The sequence below is a fragment of the Halichoeres trimaculatus genome, unplaced genomic scaffold (genome assembly GCF_033239565.1).
Source record: "Halichoeres trimaculatus isolate MK-OKI-2021-1 unplaced genomic scaffold, fHalTri1.1 fHalTri1_scaffold_1, whole genome shotgun sequence".
NCBI classification, from domain to species: Eukaryota; Metazoa; Chordata; class Actinopteri; order Labriformes; family Labridae; genus Halichoeres; species Halichoeres trimaculatus.
Window position 1 is genome coordinate 19,657,236 of NW_027437179.1, and position 23,327 is coordinate 19,680,562.

The following is a 23,327-nucleotide window of genomic DNA, read 5'->3' on the forward strand; positions in this document are numbered from 1 at the left end:
TTGTTCTGGGTTGTTATAGTGGCAAGTATCAGGCTAACAAACCAGAGTAGCACAACTAGGCCAAAATCAATCTAAATAGGCTATTAAGAAATAAATTAAAGATTAATGTTTGTCGTATGACATTTCCAATTTCCAACAGTTAGACAAGAAAGTGGTACGTTTTGATAATTAGACATAATGTCAACGAGCGATATTAAGCCATAATATGGGGAAATTAAGTCATAATTGTAAGATAATAAGTCATTTATGACTTATTATCTTACAGCGATTACTATAGTAATCTTTTTTTCCACTGATGGGAATGGGCTTCCATGGTGTACTCTCTTGACACAAAAAAAGAAACTGCAGTCACGGGTAAATTAATTAATCAAGACATAAGTATTTGAAGTTCACTCTTAAAAATAACAAAGTCGTTGACTGGGGCATCCGAAACGGCTTCAATCAGGACTAGACATGTCTCATGTTGGCCTGCTCCGTGAACTATCTTGACTCTATTTAGCTCTTTGCCCCCATTAGTGACGACAGACACCGCTGTTGTCTTGGCAACTTAGACACAGCAGCACACAGCAGCAGCGGATTGCCTCCTTTCTCATGTAACTCCTTTGAAAGTTTGTTCTCCTCTCCTTTTTGTGACTGTGCTGTGTTTTTGAAAGCATAGCTGTACTGTAGGTCAAGTCTAATCGAACCGGACTTCTTCCGCAATGCCCGTGCCTAACAAGAGCACAAGACAGGTACAGTTATCGTCCATTACTCACCATGGTATTTAGCTTAAAGCTAGCTAATAGTAACCATGACCAGAAGTGTAAGAGGTGGTTAGGGCTTGGGTAAGGTAAACGTTGTGACGTTATTATTATTGCTGTGAATGCAGCAATGCATTCACAGCATATGTTCTTCTGTGACAAAAAAAATTTATTGCTGTGAATGCAGCAATGCATTCACAGCATATGTTCTTCTGTGACAAAAAAATTTACTGCTGTGAATGCAGCAATGCATTCACAGCATATGTTCTTCTGTGAAAAAAAAATTCTTCTTCTTCTTCTTCTTCTTCTTCTTCTTTTTCTTCTTCTTCATTCTTCCGCCCGCTTTTTTGGACCGCTAAAACTCCGACAAACTTCAACCGATTTTCACCGTTCAAACTTCAAAACGTGTGTTTCAGTGGGGACAAGGGGGCTATGACTCTTCAGAAACTTTTCATAAATACTTTCCGAGATATTCAACGATTTACGAAATTTCGGTCCCATAGAGATGAATGCGAAATTTTCAAAATTTCCTCTCTTCAGGACATTTTTTCAGCCTGCTTCAAACCCTCCTCATTCAGTCAAATGTTTCAAATGTTTCCTAGCATTCATAGTTTCTTCACAATGACCCTTCAAAGGTCATGATGCATTTCAGCTCTTCGAGCCGTTTAACATTGGTGTGTATTGGACGGAATGTTTCGGCTTAGAGTGGGAGAGGGGGAAACAAAACCTGGAAGATTTCTGGGTAAACTGCTCTTTTGGTCACAATTTTTGCTCCACATAGGCATATTATATGTCAAAATGGAGGAAGGCTTGTCCTGTCTGACAAAGTGGTTTTTAAAGCAAAAGGATGGAGCACTTTTTTCACAAAATGGCCAACTGTCGTGAGAAGTTAAAAAAAAAAACATATACCTCCACGTTAATTCCTGAGGGGTTTCCCCAGAGATCAGTAAAATTTCCCTCATCTATCTATCACTGTCTTGGGTTCATTTCTTGACCTTCATGCATGAAATTTAGATCGACAGCTTCCTCTGGGTCTCAGGATTCCTACGGTGTGTTCATTTTTATTCTAGCCCTCACGGTTTTGGTAAGGTGACAGGAGATTCGGACTCTTGCTTTGCCACAAAATCTTCAGAAGATTCCAGTAACAAGGGCAAAGTTCTGCACCTGCACCCTTAACGAGCTGGTCACCGTGGAAACCTTTGATCACATGCAGCTGTTTATAGTAACTCATCAAAACATTCAGGGACAATGACAAGCATGTGTGTGTTAATTTATCATTGATCACCAATGCAAAATCTAGCTTCAGAAAAGCCTCAGCAGACAGGTTTACATGATTGAACACACACACACACACACACACACACACACACACACACACACACACACACACAGGGCAGAAAGTATCACACTTTAACATCATTTGACTTCCATTTCCCTGAGTCAGCTCCTTATTTTCCTAGATTTTTCTTTAAATTTAAATCCCTTCCTCTAATTCTTGAATTGATTCAGCCATTCAAACTTTTAAATCCAATTTTAGATTGCACTGATTCATGCTTCATGATCATTCTTTTTGTCAGAATTGCAAGCACCTTTACACCCTGATTTCAAAGGGAATGTATTGGGAATCAACAGACTCCACCAGCTCTCTGATGGCAGTTGGTAAACAATGATCACCATGGCAACATCTGGCTTCAGATGGGCCTCAGCCTACAGGCTTACATGGTTAAAAAACTCACACAGAGGACACACAGGATTACATTTTAACAGGGTTTAAGATAGCCGACTTGCATTTTCCCTCAGTCAGGTCATTATTCCATAAATGTTCTTTAAAATTTAATTCATTCCTTTAATTTTTGAATAGACGCAACCATTTCAACTTTAAATTCATTCATCCATTCCATTTATTCGTCCATTCATTTCCTTTCATCCAAGAGTTCATGGCAGGCTAATTCAGCATTCTGCATTAGCAGTTGAGCGCAAGCTTTTCAGGAGTTCTTATAACAATTTTTAGACATATCCTCAGTCATTCATGATCAGCATGCTACATCAGCAGTTGAGCACAAGCTTTTAAAGACTTCATTCAACCATTTTCAGACAAATCTTCAGTCGTTCATGTTCAGTACTCTGCTTTAGCATTTCAGCGCGAGTTATCTAAGACTTCATTCAGCCATTTTCAGACATATCTTCAGTCATCCATGTTCAGCATTCTGCATTAGCAGTTCAGCGCAAGCTGCTTCAGCATTCTGCATTCACAGCGCAATTTCTTCAGAAATTGCTTTTCTAGTTTTGCTACTGTTTCTCAAGATAATTTCGTTGGTTTCCTTTTATCTTAACACAGGCCTCAACTGTCCATAAGGTACCTGGTGCAAAGTCAACCAAAACTGCAAGTAAGAAAAAGGTGGGTGCATCTAAAACTCCCATAACCAAACACCCGTAAGTCTTGAAGCAGCGTTAGGGTGGAGAAATCCAAACCCACACGTAGCTTACTTGCAAACAGACTGTGATTTCGATATAGCAGACATAAATCTTTTTGTGTGAATATTTCAGGATGAGGATGAGGGTGTGGATGCTCATGATGGATTGGATGACTGGACCCATGGGAAACCACTTATTAAACATCCAGATCAGCTGGAGCTTACTGAGGCTGTAAGCAGACAAGGATCCCTTTTTCTGAAGATTGTTTTGTTTTTAACATTTTACAAGTCACTGTTGATTTCTATTCACCGTTTTTACAATAACAGTCAATGTGCTTTACTTTATTTATAATGATATTAGGAGCTGAAAGAGGAAATCACAAGGGTTCTGACCGCAAACAACCCACATGCCCCCCAAAATATTGTCCGCTACAGCTTCAAGGTGAGACATTTGTAGTCAAGCTTGTGTCATAATTCACACTTAATCATGAAATAATTATTCTTTGTACATGCAGTGTTGTTTACAAAGTTTGTTTAACTCCATATAAGTAGTTAAGTTTGTTTACCCTCTGGCTTTTTAATAATCAATTGAAGCTAACAGTTATCTCTCCTTGTAATCCTCACATTTTATTCCTTATGGTCCCCAGGAGCGTTCCTTCAAGCCTACCAGTGTTGTGGATCAAATGGCTGTTCATTTCGTTTTGGAGGGCAACCTTGTGCATCAAGACTCTGACGAAGCCCGCAGACTCAGGGCTAGAGAGAGTGTCACTGAGGGTAGCTATTCAAACATGCTGCATTAATGTGCTGTATTCCAAGGTCGAAATTACACATTTCAAGCCAAGAAATCATTCTGCACATAGTGTTCCATAGTGTGTTTTAAAAGCAGTCAATGGTTTCATACTGGGTGAAGTACACACTACTGCCATAAGGTGTCACTATTGTACCTTTAAAATACTTACAGCTTCAGAGTCCACATTAAAAAAAATCAAACTGTTCTCAACAAGTTACGCCTTCATGTTTCTGATTTTTCCAGAGACAGTGATGGCCGAAACTGAAACAGAACATGATACTGAGAAACCAGAAACCCCGGTAACTTATCTTAAATTGTAGACTATGTTTTCAACGAGGCATGGCTGGGTCTTGTTTGTTAATATGTTCTGACTCAATGTGAATCTCTTTCTTATGTTGCTCTTCTACAGGCAACACCTGTAGAAGATGGAGGGGAAGTTGAGGAGGCTGAAGAGGAGGACAGGCCCGACAGTGCTGCCTCCAAAACAGACAAGAAGGAGCCAAAGGTTACAAACCAGTTCAACTTTAGTGAGAGGTCGTCCCAGACCCCAAATAACCCCCTGAGGGTAAGAAGGAAAAGGATAAGCAGTGTACTTCAAAAGAAGGATCTAATGTCTTGGGACAATACATATGCTGCATAAAATAAACAAAAATTCTAACCACTAAAAAGTCTAGATGCTAAAATGACATATTTTGCGTAGTTCCTCAAGAGTTTTTCTGTGTTCTTTTTTATGTTCGTACAGCATAGAAGCTGTCAGACTGAACCGCCTCTACGCAACACCTTTGGCTCCATCGCTAATCAGGTAACACTTTCCCTGACTTTTTTCAGTGGCTGTAGAGGTCACACTGTATTTATGCATTCAAAAGGGCTAATAGTGATATTTTCCATTCCCTTTTGCAGTGGGTGATCTATGATGCCTACATGGAAGAGCTCCAGAAACAAGAAAAAAATAAAGAGAAGCAGAAAGCCATGCAATCAAAGAAAGATGTCGAGAAAGGCAAGAAGAAGATGATGCAGATGGAATCTCAGGTAAACTGAGTGCACACTATCTTTCCACCTTTCTTTTTTGTATCTCCGCTGAAGCCAGAAAGAGTAAGTAGATTTTGCAGGTTTGCTGCTGCAGGCCTGCAGAAGCGAAAAATAATTAGTATGTGTCTTAAGATAATACCATACAGTGAATAGAGAAGATAAGTGTTTACAAATATGTTTCTAAAATGAGTTGGTTCTAAAATGTAGTGAGCATGCAGATGTTCTGCAATGTTTGTATACAAATTGCTGTACTTATTTGTCAAAGAATGATGACATCAACAAAATGGAAAGGGCAGCCAAGATCTTGGAACGGATGGTCAATCAGAACATATTTGATGATGTAGCGCAAGGTATGTTGAAGTGAAATGGTAAGCCAAATATAGATTTGAATTTTATTCAAAAAGCAATGTTCATACTGTTCCTTTCTTTTATATTCTTCATCGCCAACTGCCTCTGCACCCTATAGATTTTAAATACTATGAAGATGCATCCGACGAGTTCAGGGGCCAGGATGGAACTCTTCTTCTCCTGTGGAGCTTCAGTTACGACAAAGCCAAGAGTCTGTCAGTCACTGCCCTCTGCTGGTAAGTGTGCTCTCTCAACTCGGCCAACATTTCTCAAGAGGAGAATAATACCTGTTGATGCACTTGGAAAAAAGGCATTGTGGTGATTGCCACACTGTCTTGTGTTTTTTTTTTAACAAAAACATCATTAGCCATAGTTTATTTATCAGATGGGATTCCAAAGCTCTGCTTATTGATGCACCTGGTCTCAACAGGAATAAGAAATATCAGGACCTTTTTGCTGTGGGAATGGGATCGTGTGAGTACAACTGAGAAAAAAAAGGATCCATCAAGAAGCTTTTTTATGTGACACATCTAAAACTGTTGTGTTTCTACCCTATTCAATCTGACAGGCAGGTGTTTTCCATATTTGTTGTCCATTTGATGTAGTCTTTACTCTTCTCTCTACCAGACAATTTCACTCAACAGGGACACGGGATGCTTCTTTTCTACTCACTGAAGAATCCTGCCTTCCCAGAGTACATCTACCCCACTGATTCTAGCATCTTGTGCCTGGACATTCATGAGCAGCACTCCTATCTGGTGGCGGTAGGCTTCTATGACGGCTCTGTGGCTGTCTATAACTTAAAAGTGAAGGGGATGGAGCCTGTCTATCAGAGCACAGCTAAGACTGGCAAGCACACAGACCCTGTGTGGCAGGTGAGAGCATGTGATAAGAGTCAGGGTGTGTCTAGTTATTGTCATCCCCTTGATGAACTTTTACTTGTCTTCTTGTTTGCTGACTTATAGTTCTCCCCCTTGCAAACACAGAATTTTATGTGCAGTTGCACTAAGACATTTTTACTTAAATATGTCTCCTTTGAATATCCTTTTGACTTTTCTTAATTTTTATATTAATCCAATCTCCTCTCTTTATGCGTTCATTTTTTTCTGCAGGTCCGCTGGCAGAGTGATGACATGGACAATAACCACAATTTCTATTCTGTGTCATCTGATGGCCGAGTGGTGTCCTGGACTCTCATCAAGGTAAGTTCACATAGAATTTAATCACATTTATTTCTACGAATATATTCAAATTCTTTGGTGTAGTAGAAGTGATTTTTCATCTCACTTAACTTAAGAATGCAAATTACGCAATGTAATTTTTTTTGCTTTGTAAAGTTATAATTTGTATATTTGCCTGTGATTATATCTATAATTTGTATCTGCACGGTTGCATGCTTGCAGAATGAATTGGTTTTCACCGACATCATCATCCTATCACTAAATGGTGCTATCTATGAGGGGCCAGAGGATGCACTGCAGAAAATCACTGGTAATACTTCTTTTACTTAGTGGTTCCTGTAGTTGAAAAAACTAAATGTATGAAATACCAATTGTGAAAATTGTTCCACTTCAATCATGATCTAGTATCAGCTTAGATTTGTCACAGCCTGTTAACTGTAGCTCTACAAGCACAACTGAGGAACTTGATGCTTCTTGTCCACAGCCTGTGGAACATCTTTTGACTTCCATAAACAGATCGACTATCTCTTCCTAGTTGGCACGGAGGATGGAAAAATACACAAGGTATGTGAAGGGACGGTTGTACCCACACAGTCATTTTCATGTGACTCAGACAATCAAATGGTCAATAATACGTTTATACATTAACATCAAGAGACCGCTCACACACATACCAATGATACACAACACATCACAGGGCAATCTGATGCAGCAATACATGACAATACAGTATGTGTGTTATTGTTAAATTAATATCCTTATAGTGGCCAAATTAGTGTTGAAAAAACACATATTGCTAAAGATCTTTTATATATATTTACTTTATCTGATTTTTTTGTCATAACATAATCAATGCAGACTAGTTCTAAGTACTTTGCAGAGCTTGCTCTTTCAAAAAGACTTCAGCCCTTATGTTGTTTTCAATGTCATAACCTCACATCATCAGGATCCCCATAGAACACTATACCAATCACCATGCTCTCTACAACAGAAGATTTTTTTGTTACTTTTTGCGCATTCACAGTTTGCCTGTTGAGCTTGATAGAGTGTGTGTTAAGAAATGTGTATACGCAGTTTTGTATGTCCATGTGGCCTGTTTGGGGAGCCTCAGGGTTGACATTAAGGGTTTAATGAGACTCCTTAAGCAGAGGCTTTCTTTGTCCACATCAGACAGCTGGTAGTTTTTGGCTGCCCTCTCACCCTCTGGTTTTCTGTAACTGAGAGTAAAGAGGCACAAATGGGTACTCATTTGTTTGTGATTACCATGCTCAATTCAATTAGTTTGATAACATGTACATTTTCAAACACCTCACTGTAATATGCACACATCACTCTAGATGGCCAATTTTCTCTTTAATGTCTTGTAAGATTTTGGGTGTCAAAGTTAATCGGATCAAGAATTTACAGTCATTTTTATGTACTGGCTGTTACTCAACACAAATACATCACCTGTGCACACGTGGTCACACATCCTGCAGTGTTCTGTCTGCCACTTTAGGTTCAGGGCTGCTGGAGTCCCAGGAGAGGACAGATTAATAATCTTCACCTAGCTTCAGCTCAACAACCAAGCTGTCAGTGCTTTAAAGCGCAACAACTGTCCCCACAAGCTTTTAAGATGTTTTATCCTGGGCAGTCCAGTTGACTCATCCCTTCAGTGTATTATTGCAATGTTTCTGTGTTCCTCAGGTGCAGACAAACTTGGAAATAAATGGGGCATTTCACTGAAGCATACAGGATTACTTTACTATTTTGGTGATAAAACTTCCCGGTGAATTGGTATTTCAGACTCTGGATAATCAGCAAAAGCCCAGCAAAACTCCTCTATCAAGTCGAGATGAAAAAACAACACAAGTCCTGTTTTATCAGTTATTTATTTCATCTCTTTACTTGTGACAAAGACTTCTGCAAGGCTAATCAAAACATGTGAGATCACTGGAAGACAGAACATGGTTATGTTTAGAACCTGTTCTTTCTCTGACCAACAAGAATAATCATTTTGATTACTTCAATAGTTTGATAAAGCCGAGTACAGGTGCTGAAGTAATACTTATATATTTGACTCAGTTGACTGTGGAGCAGTGTTTTATGAATAAGCTGTGGTGTTATCTGCAAAATGAGAAAAAATACAGTCAAGTATGATATGCAGTCAACTATTACAGCTGTATCAGTTACAGCAGTGTTTGATCACCTTGTATTTAATACAAAATCATTCAGAAACATGGTGTCAAATCAAAGCTTTTTTTTTTTTTTTCCTAGTGCGCCAAGACTTACTCAAGCCGGTTCTTGGAGACCTACGTTGCCCACAGCATGGCAGTAGATGCTGTGAGGTGGAACCACTTCCACCCAAAGGTTTTTCTTTCCTGTAGTTCTGACTGGACCATCAAGCTCTGGGACCACACCATCACGTAAGGCAGCTGAGGGTATTTTTTTATCCTACAGCAAATTTTAATACAACTCCACACATTGTTTACATAAAATTGTAGAGATGAAAATATTTCAAAAATACATAGAAATTTATATTTTTTTTACATAAAATATAAATATTGGGGTTTGGCACTTTATACAGTCCCTCTTGGACCTGGGACAGTATAGAGCAGAATGTTCCCATAGTGCTGTATTGAGTTTTTCTTTATCATCAGATGTCATTTCCAGTTCAACATTATTTTCTGGCTGTAAATTATTTTCATTTTATAAATCAAAGTGCAATGAAAATTTGTTAGATGACATGTTGATCGTATTGTTGAGGAGGCCATTTCACTGTGGGCTGAACAGGGCGACTGTGAAACACACCTGGAGGTGTTGATTGGGTGGAAAGCTGATGAGGAATCATGTGTAGGCTACTTGTTGCTGCAGTAGTCACTCAAACAGGCTGATGTGGGTGCATTTGAAGAAGAGGTTGACACCTCTGTGGAAAAACTGAACATGCAGTGTGTAAGAGTCTCAATGAAGCTTCACAGTATTGGGTGAAAAGGTGTGGATGATGGGGCTGTACTGGTTGAAACAGCGACAGATTGAAAACTACAGTTTTACTACATTAATGTATTGACTAAATTAGTAATGCTGTATCTCTGTATTCAAGTGTATGTGCATTAAATGAAGAGGCTTCTCTCTCACAACATTGAACTTGGTCTTTAGGCACTTTTACCTTCTTGTAATCATTATGGACTCAACATAACTTTTATAACCGCCATTGCTTCCCACTTGTTGTCAGCAAAGGCAGTTTGACTGAATAATGATAGTAATCATACGCTCATTATGAGACACAGGGTTTTCAAGAATGATCACTTATAACCCCTACAAAACACAATGTTGGCTCGAGAGGTTCTTGACTAAAAAACTTTCCTTAACTTTATCACACAGTCAGATGTTAGTGAGAGCTTTATAGTAAGATCTGCTGCTTTTGTTTGATGATGATATAACTGCTTCATTAGGTCAACTGATCACACTGAAGATTAGCATGATAAATTTGTACCTCGACATGTTGAAACAGTCAGACATAATATGTGGATTCTAAAAGCTCTGACTGGATTTACAGGATGTTCATTGCCACCCTGCTCTAACACACCCTCTTGTTGAAGTCTTAAGGTGAGATTGATCACCTTCTACGCCTGATTTCTGACGTTTTTCAGGCCTAGTAGAGAGTGTTTTATGTATCAATGAGGAATTGCAGCATGGAAGCACAGTTTGTCTTTGAGACATACTGTGCCAGGATCGATACGGAGGATGTTTTGTGGGGTTGACTTTGTGTAGTGGTTTGTTTTCCAAGTTCTTATGACTTAAGAAGGCAAATTCAGCACAGAAAACCATGAATACTCCATACCTCATAACTGAACATATACTTTCATCTCTGTACCAAATTTGTATATATGAATACAAAAATTTAAATAAAGTTAAGTGAAGCAGCACAATATATTTGACGTGAGAATATATACTGTAACTAGCCATTGGGTGAAAGTACATTCAAATACAATATATAGTGGATACCATAACGTAATAGTCCCTGCAACAGTAAATCCCATGCAGAGGGTCAGCCTGGATGTTTGGTGTTTTTGTTCCTTTATTCACACCTGAAAACACATTCAAACACTCTCAGTCCTTCCTATTCGGAGAGGCCTGTAAGTGCCTGTTCAGTTCTTAGAAATATTTCATTTCTTCTTTTCATTTCTTCCTGTGGGGTTTCACAAGTTAATAATGTGAGGAAACAGTGTGCAGGAGCATTCTGTTTCATCTCTATCCCTTCATCATCCCTGTCAGGATGCTATCAACAGCCAGGCTGATGATGAGGAATTGTGATTTGACAGATGGAACTGGTTATCTTTGATAGAAGTCTTAAGATGGCTAACTGGAAGATTTTAGAGATGCATCATTGCTTCAACCACAGAATTTAAATGCACTGTTTTATGTGTACATCTGTAACACAAGTAGACTTACAGTCTTAGTTACTATACATTGGTGGTCTCCAGCTTAAGAAATCACAAACAGATAGAAAGATCTGCTGAAAAGTTTTCCTGTCTGACCTCAGATTTCTGTTTTTTCTTTCAGCAATCCAATGTTCACCTTTAACCTAAAAGCAGCTGTTGGGGATGTTGCCTGGGCTCCATACTCCTCCACTCTGTTTGCTGCTGTCACAACAGATGGAGTGGTAAGTGTTCCCTCGAACTTAAACTTTCCATATTTTTTACAAGTGTAGATTTCATCGCAGGTCCTCTTACTGGACTGCATTTGTTCAGACTTTTTTAACCAGATGAAGGGACGACTGAGTGTTTGCCCATGTTTTTCTACTCATATTAGAAGAAGAGATTTTGGGAAGCTGTATCAAACTAAAATAAAATGAGTTGTTTTTTTAAATAATAAGTTATTTTCACAGCATTACAGATGACTTTTACAAATCTACAATATGGGCTGCTTGAAATATGGTGATAAGAACAGAATTTAAAGATATATTTACCTGCCATTGACTGTGGGGAGTTTCTAAGTGATCTCGTAGAAGTTTCACTTCTAGATATATGCCTGATCGTAATCCACAACTCAAGCAGGAAGGCTCAGACTCTCAGTGGAGGAGGTTCACCTCTCTGAAGGACTATGAGATCAAAAAGCTCAGTCATGTCATGATGATATCATCTATCCATCATCCATAGCACAGCACATAATACCAACAAAAGATTCAGCTCATCTGGAGAATTTCTGTACAAAAGGGACAAGACTTGAAACCAAAACTGGTTGGTTTTATCTCCAGACACTTTACCAGAAGGGCAGTTTGACCAAGCTTCACTAAAATGTTGACAATGACCTAACAAGAAGACAAGAAATTGATGCTGAAAAAGCTTTTTAAGCACAATACATGCTGCCTTTTTTGGAGAGACCTTGGATGTTTCAGGAAGACAGCACCAAACCACACTGTGAACATATTACAACAGTATGACTCTGAAGTAGAAGAGTCCAGATGCTTAACCGGCCTGCAGATAAGTGCACAAAGGCATCGGGCATTGAAGTTTGTTCAAACACACTCCCTTTGAACAAAGTCAGATGGCTTCCTGCCCTGCCCTGCCAGTGGTTATCAATTCTAGCCAGAAGTAATTACAGAGGATGCCACGTTGCTTATCTGCACATATTTTCTTAGTATAGCTGCAAGCTGTCCCCATCTGTTTCTCGCAGCACCAGGCTGTGCCACGCTATAAAAGTCTAGAGTGTTATGTCTGACACATTTCCTGTCCAGAGTGCCAGGGGAAGAAGAGTGAGAGTGACAGAGAGGAAATGAAGGCTGAGCAATTTCGAGGGACACCTTCTGTGATGGTGTGTGTGTGTGTGTGTGTGTGTGTGTGTGTGTGTGTGTGTGTGTGTGTGTGTGTGTGTGTGTGTGTGTGTGTGTGTGTGTGTGGTGGGTGTGTGTGTGTGTGTGTGCCTATACCTATACCATGAGCATTGAGTCAATAGCATTTTCAAGTGGCGTGTCCAGGACGTGTTTTACTCCTATGTAGGTCTTCTTCAAATAAGCTATGAGATTAAATGTATTGAGCAGTATTGTAAACTCTTCACGTAACAGAATCACTTCGCATCAAACAGCTACATTCTCTATTTGCATTATCAGAGTAAGGCCACTATGCCTTGACACACTTTTTAAAATCTTTGATTGAGATTTAAAAAAGAAGTTAATCTTGTTATTTTGAATATCAAATGGTGGTCCCAATTGTGACAACTGCCCAGGATTATGGTTGTACGCATGCACATAGTCACTTAGTGGTATGTGGTTTTTTGAGGTAAAGTTAATTAGTAGTACAACAATGTGCTCATGAAGGAGTGACCAGTAAGGATGGGTACCTTTCACATTTGTAACAATGTGGTACTGATGCCTGGTACCCGGCAATCTGTACCGGTACTCAACGGTACCAATTTTTGGTACTTTTTTGTGTTTATGTGGTAAAAATCAATTTGTTTAATAATAGAATAGGAAAAAATTTCAGTTAAACAATTTTATTCTTCAATATATAACCTTGCAATGCTGTGTTCATGTCCAGTATGGAAAATTAGCTTCTCTTCCACTCCTTCACAGTCGCAAGGATGGATTTAGGTACCTAAACATGGTACTTTTTGATTTTACGAGAATCAGTACCCGGTACTTTTGAAAGAATTCAGTCGGTACCTTGTACCTAATTCAGTACCCATTCCTAGTGACCAGCATAAAAACACTGTAACATATAGCTCTACACACACATCCATTTACATTCTCGTACCATTCCTAGGTAAAAAAAACAAAACAAAAAAAACTGTGGTCAAAGCATACTCTGTTGCTTCGTTTGACAACTTTTTTCCGATAAATATTACTGAAATTACTGGAGTTTTATGGTCTTAGTACAACAACAAACATACATATGTACACACACATGCATCTACCTTTAACCGATGTGGATGTCAGTATATCTCAGTACAACGAGTTATCTCTCTATGTTAGTCACAAAGGAATTTCAGATTTTAAAGATACCTGTTAAAAAACATGTATTAAACATTAATGAGTTGTAATGATGATTGCTGATGTTAAAAGCAGTCTTAAAAAGGTCACCCATTTCATTTTAAACATCTTGCACAGAAAAACTTATAATCAAATGATTTGCTAGAAAGCATCCTACCTCCAAGCCCTAAAGGTAACTCAGTGTCTGAAACTGGATCAGAGCAGTTTTCAGCAGCCATTAAAAAACTCATTAAAAGCTCATCAGTCGGTATACATAGCACAACACAACATCCTCTCCTTTCTACACAGCAGCAAGTACAAAATTATTAAGTTGGGGTTTATTAAGGTCAGAATGCATGGTCCATTTCACTCATTAAACTAAGCCACATAACTGAGCAGTGTGTGGGTAGATTTAAGTTTTCTATCACACAAAGTTTGGCTGATTCATGGATCTGTTCTATATTCAGTCAAAGGCCAGACTTATCTTTCATCTGCATCTGTTTGCTGTCATAGTTTGATCAATGGGAGAACACTGTCAGAGTTCCCACATTCTCTGATGCAGTGTATGAGGATAGCACACTCTCTGCAGATTTTTTATTTTTTTACGACGACCGTCTGATGGCTTCAGTGAGTCAGCATGAGCTCTGCGCTTCTTGACGTGTATTCACTGTTGGTGACGACCTGCTGTTCCTGCTGTTGCTGCTGCCATGCTGCAAATGTCAGATACACAGTGGCATACCTGCGTGCCTGTGTGTGTGTGTGTGTGTGTGTGTGTGTGTGTGTGTGTGTGTGTGTGTGTGTGTGTGTGTGTGTGTGTGTGTGTGTGTGTGTGTATGTGTGTGTGTGTGTGTGTGATGGGCTTTTTTATATAAATGTTCTTAAAATTTATGGGACAGATTGACATTGTGGTGTTGTGACATTAAGCAGACAAATATTTCGTCTTTCTCTCTGCCCTCGCCTCTTTGTCAGAGATGACTCTTGAGGAAATAAAGTGTCAAGATGAAATATATGAGAGGTCCAGACTTATCCACTAACAATTGTCTCCAAATCCATATTTGCTGTCTGTACAGCCTCTCTCAGCCTCCTACTAATGGACTGTCTCATATTTCAGTCAGTTTACACCTGTATCAGCTCAGCTATCATTTGAGATACTCATATATCAGCCTAAAGCAATTAAAATGAATGGAAAGACTTAAAGCTATGGTCTACAATCTGTAACCCAGTTTGGCTGATAAGACACATTTGAAAAACGCAGCCTCACTCACCCCTCCCCTCTGTGTTCCAAGATCCGGCTCCCCAGCTCGTATCCCCCTTCTTCGCCTCCTAACAACACGCCCCCTCCGACAGAGCAAGAAGCCGGCCAGCAGAAAATGTAACACACAGTGGTAGCTTTTTCAATTGGACTGGCGCGATCGAAACCATGAATTAGCCGGTGAAGCAGGTCTTGCGTCGCCACTGTTAGCCGATCAGAGCAGAGCCGACTGTGGGCGAGGCTTTACCTTTCTCGGGGTGTCTTCACCAGCTCAGTGTACAATGCTAAAGATGTGTAGCTAACAGGCTAAAATCTATTGACAGAGCCGACCCGCTCCAAACAAACAACGTCCAGTCATTAGCCAGTAAAGGCACAGACTACCCAGAGTTATTCAGAAGACATCTCCCACTGTAGTAAACAAAGGTATAACCTGTTAAACAGAAATTCGGCTGTCTTTGCGTCAGTTTTCAGTCCCAAATCATTCTGCAGCTTTTTCCACCGGTCTTACGATTCTCCAATGTTGATTCTCCAGTGGGACCTATATTGCTCATATTTCTTTTTTACTTCAGCCTTTTCCTCAAAACTTTTACGTTTCCTTCCCTTCGATGTGGAGGGTAACAGAAGCGGCCTCCTGGTCTCGGCGCTAGTCTTTTCTGGCTCCAAAATGCTTCAGAAGCTGTGCTGCTAGCTGCTCACCGGTATATGAGGGAGTTAGTGGAGAGGCATGACGGTGCAAAGCCAGGGAGACAGGGGATTGGATGGATTCACGGACCAATACGAACCACACATGCCAGCGCGGTTCGGATTGGTCAACTAGTATGGAGCTTTGCAGGGGATATAATGAATGGATTTTTTTTCGTTCTTTTTGGTCTTTATATTGTGAAGATTGGACCATAGGACCATAACAGCCAATAAATGGTGTTATTAAGATGTACAAAGATTCAAAATCGTACACCATAGCTTTAGATAACAGCATGCTGTGCTATATAAGTTTGATAATTTATTCAGCTGTCGTGTCAACACCATGAGTTTCTCTCTGCCCTAAGCTCTGAATTTTAATTACATGCTGAGTGTCATAATACATTAGCTGCTAAACGTGGAAAACAAAAAAATGCTGCAGTTAATGAGAGTTGTGATGAGGGTTATAGAAAGTCATACACAGGGAGAATATGCTGATTGGTTGTAAGTGATGAATGAGGTGCGGGTACACACAGGCAGTGTCAGCTCTTGCTGCCAGGGAACAGTCATCATTCTGGTTAAAGGAGTGGGTCGTGCTCTGAAGTGGGCTCATTTGCGATCTACACATTTTCTAAATGCACTTAGATTGAAGGAAGAATGTCTGTGATCTGGTCCCCTCGGGGTAATGATTTGTCTGATTCTGTATGAGTGCTGCACACAGAGACACACCTTCATGTGTTCACAGACAGGAGTGTACATTCCCTGAATCACTGGAAACACCTTGCACCAGATGGTCAGGCTTGCATCCCTGCTGAGGCTTGGGCTCCATCATTTCCCTTTTAACATAAAAGTCAGCACATAACAAGATATGAAAAAGTAGCCTTTTACAACAGGTTTACTTCATCTTTCAGAAAAAAATAGACATCCTCCAGCTTCAATATGGTGGTCAACAAGTGGGTTTTTTTTTTTTTTCGTTTTTTTTGTCATCTCAAAAGTGGATCCGACAGTCTGACTCTCATCTTTTTCAGGTTCGTGTTTTCGACCTCAACATTAACAAGTATGAGCCCATCTGCGTGCAGCAAGTGGTAGCCAAAAAGACCATGCTCACTCATATTGAGTTTAATCCCGTCTACCCTGTCATCATCGTGGGCGATGATCGAGGCTATGTCACCAGTTTCAAACTCTCCCCCAACCTCCGCAAGAAACCGAAGGTGAGTGTCTTCTTGAACTGCCAGAGTTACACTGTCAATTCTAATAACTTGAGCTGCATCTATTTTTAGTCTGCCTCTAAGTGGTTGGAAAATAAATCTGCCTTTCCAAATTGCAGCAGTTTCACCACTCCATGTTTCCCTCTAAAGCTGATTTGTCTCCATAATTAGGCTTTACAAATAGTGCCTGTCCATGCTACAAATTAGGTACCACATTTCCAACCGCTCTCAGCGCTGTTTACGCTGCACTTGAAGGTCCCTCTGTGTGTCTCTCTCCTTATGCATGTCTTATCTGTAAATAATTTGGATTCATGACCGCTCTCTTGCATTATTCATCCATGCCACTTGTTCCACATCAGCTGAAGCAGATCGAATGATTCATTCTTCACAGAGTCCTGACCTCAAGATAATGTCACTGAGTAACAATGCTACAGGGGCCAGCTCTCTCCCCCTTCCCAAGCAGCTCATTATCAGCTACATTAATCGCCTGTGTTTCTTTTTGCCTTTCTTATGTAGGCCAGATAACAAATAGCCTCGCAGAAGTCAAGTGTTCTTTCTAACTGAATAATCATGTTTAAGACAAATAACTTGAAAGCACACAGTAAATGGAAATCTACTTGAAAATTAGCACTAGAATGGCCACACAACCAAGCCCACCGAGTGACCAAAGGTACAATATTTCCTTTTATTCACACTGTTTAACTTGTAATATACTTTATGACAAGATGTTACACAAAAAAATAACGTAGAAGTACATTTCAAGCAAAGCTTTACAGTGATTCAGAATTCCACTTTAGACCATTCACAATTGATGAGTCACTGAAGACTCTGTTGCCACTCATGACACTGGTTAATGAGCTGTGGAGTATTCACAGAGGCCCTACTAAACACTGGAGGAAACCAAATGGCACACTGAGTCACAACACTTTAATCAGGGCCAATTTAGTATCAGCTCTGCAGCCTCTCTAACTTCTCTCTGTGTGGCTCATGTAAAATAGAAGAAGTCCAAATTACTACACTCATGTGAATTTATGCGTGTATTTATTAATTTATAACATGCTGTTGTGACACTGTTGCACCCGAGGGCAACAAAACACAAGCAACTGTGCAGCATGTCTACATATAAACACAGAGTGCACGTACAGCTACACAACAGATACACACATCCTGTGCCACCTCATTAGCAACCTCAGACTGGAGCCCGTAAGCATACAATTTAGAAATAATTGCACGGTTCAGCACTGCTGACAAGCTCAAGAGTATTTTGGAACTCATTGTGGCAAATAAGCATGAGACACAAACACCTACAGCAAATATTACCAGTGTTATGTCTTTTAAAATTGTCACGGCAGCCTACACGAAGGAGCACAATGGGTGTTTTGGCTTATTGAAATATCCAAACATTGGCACTGTGGCCTATTAGTTCAAACTGGAACAATACAAGGGTGTTGTTTGGAAGCAAATAAGACACATAATTATTTTAATTTTAACAGTCACCGAAGAGAAGTCCTTGGGTGCGTCTCAAAGCGATGAAGTTCCATCCTTCCTTCCTCCACTTGCGTCGTTCTCTTGCGTCTTAGTCCCTCCCACCAGAGCTGCATGGGAGAGACGCAGGGAAATGAAGAGAGGAGAGAGGATAGAGGAGATTTGTTCTTAGAGTAATGGGACATCTTCTCCTCCAGAGCGTCACATGAATCGATTTTTTTTCATTGATGACAGCATCAGCTGATCACCTCTGGATCGTCTGTCAGTCAGCTCTAACAGCTGTTTGTGTGTCTGCACATGTGGGCTGTAATAACTGATAAAACATAAACAGTAACAGAGCTTTGTCTGTTCTTTTAACCAGTTAAACAAACATGTTACCATGAAGAAAACCTGCTCTCTGTTTATTCTGTGTGCTGTTTAGAAGCACACAGATCACTTTACCGGTAATTGTGAGATTATTTATGAATTATTTAGCCTTTATCTAGAGCTCATCTTATCGTAAACTCTGAAGCTTATTAACATAACCCAGCTTATTGTGTTTCAGGATGATATTATTTATCAGTCAGTTTTCAGTGTTAATCCTCTGTTATATTGATTTGATGATAGTTGTGTTCAGTATTTTGTGCTTTAAACTCACAACAAACACTTTATTACCAGATTTATGATCAGTTTCTGAACGATCCTCCGTGCCTGTTTTCAGCTCGTCTTTTCTCTCATTAAACTCTGTTGTGTTTGTGAAGTTTCATGTAGAGAAGTCTGAGGCGCTGCAGTGTCCAATCAGAGAGTGAAATTCAATATAGGGACGTGTCTGTCAGTGAAAAGACTTCCACAAGGCCAGCTTTCGTGTTTCCTCGATCATTGCTCCTCCGATTAGTCCCCTCCATCCTCTCTCTTCTCTCCTCTGAGCACAATTATGGGACAGTCTTCAAAATGGAGACTGGGAAAGTATTTCCAGAGCCTCAGAGGAGATAGGACGGAGGAAGCACGAAGTTAACGTATTGAGACGCACCCTTTGTTTCTTCAGTCAAAGCTGCTTTGACTTTTTGAACAAGGTTTACTAGTGTCCTTTCAAGTGTCAATAAATACATCTTCAGTATAAAAGCTGGCACAGGCTGTGTATCTACAAAGCTAGCAGGTTAACGTTATTGTTTTACTGCCCTCTACTGGTCTGGAGGTGTTCTGCAATTACCTTTACTTTTTTGCGACATTGTGCTGTTTTGCATTATCTACCTGGGTTTTTAGACCTGCAGTGAAAATGCTGACAAATAATTGGTCACAGGAACAATTAAGCTCTAGGAACTCAAAGTTCCTGGACCCTCTGGTCCAAATACAGCTAAAATGGTGAACCTCTGAGGAAACAATCCAACATTTTTAGATGGACATAAATTTCAAACCAGTTCTGTTTGTGTTCACTAAAACACACTGCTCAGTTCAAATGATTGCAGCATGAATGTGTTCATTCTCTTTTAAATGGCCTTAGTCTCTTTTGCCCACTAGAAACAAGAGGCGGTTGCAATATAAAAACAGTATTATGCAATCGTTTGTTTGGATCTATTAATCACTGCAGTCTCCCAGAATACAACAGCTGTCATAACATTTACATTGAAATTGATGATGAGTGTCAGAAATGCAATAAGCCTATCTTAACTCGTGAGCAAAAACAAGGACAGAGGTTTTGACCAGTGCAAAAATAAACAAGATTTCAAAATAAATGTCAAAACACAGGCTGACATTTTTAAGTGTAATGAAATTTCTCAATGTTATTACTTTTGAAGTTTTTGTACATGAAATGGTTTGTGCAACTCTCTATCCATTCTCTGGCGCACTGAGGAAGACTTATTGAGCCATTCATCATGGTGGAAATATCATGTTACAGCGAGATTTGATGCTCAATCGTTTGGGGAGCCCAGCTGTCTGTCTGGATCAACTCCCTCACTGTCTGCTCAGTCAGCCTCAAAATAGCTTCACACAAATGAAAATAAATGTTGAAATCTATGTTATATATATGCTTCAAAGGGGAGTTATGAAAGCGGTCATATCTGGGCTGATGCCTGAATCATTGCTAGTACATCCTTTTTTGATGTTTGATGTAGCTTTTTTCACATTAGATCTATTATTCACTCAAATCACTTGTAAAGAGCTGCATTACCTCTAATCATCTTTGATCCTTACTCACTGAACTGCTTGATGACAGCAGAACCACCAACTGTACTCTGTGCCTACATATAATGTATTCAAATTATCTCAATATTCATGCTGTATTCTGAGAATTAATTTTTTATACATTGTGTTTGTAAGTATCTGGTCTCTATGAATAATAACCTTGTGTTTGGTAGGCTACTTATAGTGCCCAGCTCTAAACAAAGAAGTGAAAAGAACTCATCTTTAATTCCTTCATGAAAGTCGACACCATGTTAGCAGAAGATCTGTCAAATTTATAAACAAAGTTATTCTAAATTTTGTTACATAATAGAAGTTTAGTTGCTGTAAGCAATGAACTTTTAAGATAAATTTCCATTTGACCCAATTTCCAATTAGACTCTCAGAATTGAAGTTGCTTGGCAAAATGAGGGTGCACAAAATTCTACATGATTTGTGATGCAGAAAGCAATGTTTATGTTCGATATTGAGCTGGTTAAACTAGACTATGAGAAGATTAACAATAGCTGTCAGTTTTTTGGGGGTCTTGAAAAAGGCTCTGAAAAACTGTTGTTGCCAAATCCCACCTGTTACTGCAATAGCTCTCTAGGACGTGAGCTCAAAGTTTATAAGTCTGCTCCAACAGGGGAGTCTTCAGTAAATATTCCATGTCTTTGAAGACCAAAATGGCTGATCAGAGCGTGACAGGTGGAGGAACATGGATTTGGAACATGTTTGAATTGTACAGAAACAAATGAGCTTATTGACACCTAAGTAAAGCACTGTTTTTTTCTAAAATTACACCAACACTCACAACGTATAGACCTGACTGGTAGAGCTGAACTCATCTGCAGTGGTCGATAGCCATTGCTGGTTCTCTACCAGTTCCGTAGAAAAAAAATGGCCTACCTGAGTGGGATTTTTTGTCAGCCATATAATTACTACTGACAAGAACCTCATACAATCTTACTCAAGGGGAGAAAAGGAAAAAATTACCTCTTTGAGGGAAACCTGTTATAATGCTAAGTGAGCTAACAGACTAATGTGCCACTATTGACAGAAGAACAAACCCTTTCGTTGTTCAAATCCACTTAGCATCTCTGAAATCAACTGCTCTGTGACTTTGTCGAATGAAAGGGTGTTCTTAAGGCAGGAGCTTTGTGTAACCAAAGCAGATTTTAAAATATGGTGTCAAGGAATTATTCTGTGAGAGAGACATCACCCCTCTGCCAAAGTTTCACTTCCATTTCAATTTTCAACAAGATCTGCTAAGATGCACCTTTTGTTTGAGCATGATGTCAGCTATTATTTGATTATCTCCTTCTCTCTCCCCCTCTCTTCTTCTCACTGTGTGTGTGTGTGTGTGTGTGTGTGTGTGTGTGTGTGTGTGTGTGTGTGTGTGTGTGTGTGTGTGTGTGTGTGTGTGTGTGTGTGTGTGTGTGTGTGTGTGTGTAGACCAAGAAGGGTCAGCCTCTGCCTGGTCCTGAAATGGAAATAGCCAAGATGGAGAAGGTCCTCAGTCTGCTCAGAGAACCGGAGCAGAACACAGATTAACATGACCTCAACGTCCTCTCTCTCAAACACAGCAATATGGTATAAAACTTTATTGACATTCATATATGAATTAAAAAACACTCTTTCAGCCCAGTGTTTGCAGTAATAAAAACTGTCAGCATAACAAAATCACACTAATATATTTATTGTAAACATATCCTCTAATTCCTTTCAAGCAGTCAATAAATTATTCATATTTAATTAATAATACATTCATTTTTACTGCAGTGTCTGATACATATTAAATGGGAAACATTTGAATTCCATCAACTGGACTGATTCTTCTGCAGGGATCCATTAATCTCTTTCCAAATGTATTGTACAAGTTGACTAAGCTAAAAGAGTGAGGGGGAAGAGTTACTGCAGGTGAACAGGGACATAAATAAGCCTAATAGATGGAGCTTTTATGGACCACGTCCAGACGACTTATCTTGGCTGGCACGCTCCGTCCTGGGCATCTGTCCAGGGATGAACTGAGAGCCTTTTAATATCCTATCTACAGGGAGAACTTTGCTTTGAGTTGTGGCAGCATCCATCTTTATTTAGCTTTATTTTGCATTCCTCTGTCTTAATGAACTTGTCCTTGAGCGAAAAAAACACCGCCCATAGCCTTGATGCTCTGCTGGAATCAAATACTGCCCCTCTGGCCTCTCTTTCTTTCTCTCTTGGCATCAGAGAGCTCCTCTGCCTCCAGCATCTTCCACTGGACACATGCAGCACTCCCCAAAGTGTGATTCATTACTTCTTCTCTGCAAGTGTGGTTAGAGAGGGCCACACAATCGCCTCATTTTAACAGCAATGCATTACAAACGATTTTTCAGGGAATACACTTGCTCCTGACTCTCCTTACTGCAGTAATCAGGATCGTACTGCAGAGCTGGTCAAAGAACTGTTTGTTCTACTCTTTTGTTTTGTGTCTATTGCAATGTTGCAGAGTTGTTTTTGCACAAGTAACAAAACAAAGGCCACAGTATCATTAAAATGTGTATATCAGTCATATGTGATATCCAAGATCTCCAGTGGCTCTTTGACCATTAGCAGTCTCTGTTGTTGTTTACATCTACTTCAGTTGTTCAGTCACTTAAAAGGAAGATTTTGATTATTTCTCTTTCTGATAATTTTCTTCTTCATTATTACAATACTCTTTTTCAACTCTGTATTTCCTTTAAAGTTGTATTTTCTTCTGTTGAATAACTGTTTATGACAGCCTCTAAATTCTTATTATCAAAGTCTTTTATCAATCACAGCAGTGTTGTGCTCTTTGTTCTTTACTGACAGTGGTGTTCTGGGGCAGGACATTAACGCATACATAATAGGAAATTTTCAAATGCACATTTTTTCATGATCATTTCTAACTTTTTCCTCCAATGTAACAGAGAAAACAGCCTAAAGCCTTTAAGGTATCATAAAGTTTAATATACACATCATAAATACTCCACAACATGCCTTGTGGAGTCTAAAGTTGCAGCACAAGTATACGGGTTAAATGCTAAAGTATTGATCATTTGTACCTTTATTGTGTCTTTCTGGGACCCTCAGAGTTGAATACGACAAAACCCCTCT

At 39.5% G+C, this 23,327-nt stretch overlaps 1 protein-coding gene across 1 annotated transcript; it reads left to right on the forward strand.

Moving 5' to 3' along the window:
* Positions 1–570: 570 nt before the first annotated feature.
* Positions 571–22,992, forward strand: dnai1.2 (dynein, axonemal, intermediate chain 1, paralog 2). Its single transcript, XM_074666408.1, has 20 exons — positions 571–731; positions 3,079–3,138; positions 3,288–3,386; positions 3,516–3,596; positions 3,802–3,928; positions 4,188–4,243; positions 4,354–4,509; positions 4,687–4,746; positions 4,845–4,973; positions 5,239–5,323; positions 5,440–5,557; positions 5,752–5,795; positions 5,949–6,196; positions 6,434–6,523; positions 6,725–6,812; positions 6,987–7,066; positions 8,759–8,907; positions 11,045–11,144; positions 16,407–16,589; positions 21,666–22,992. Exons 1-20 carry the CDS (start codon positions 702–704, stop codon positions 21,762–21,764), a joined length of 2,082 nt encoding a protein of 693 aa, XP_074522509.1. The 5' UTR covers positions 571–701; the 3' UTR covers positions 21,765–22,992.
* Positions 22,993–23,327: the final 335 nt, after the last annotated feature.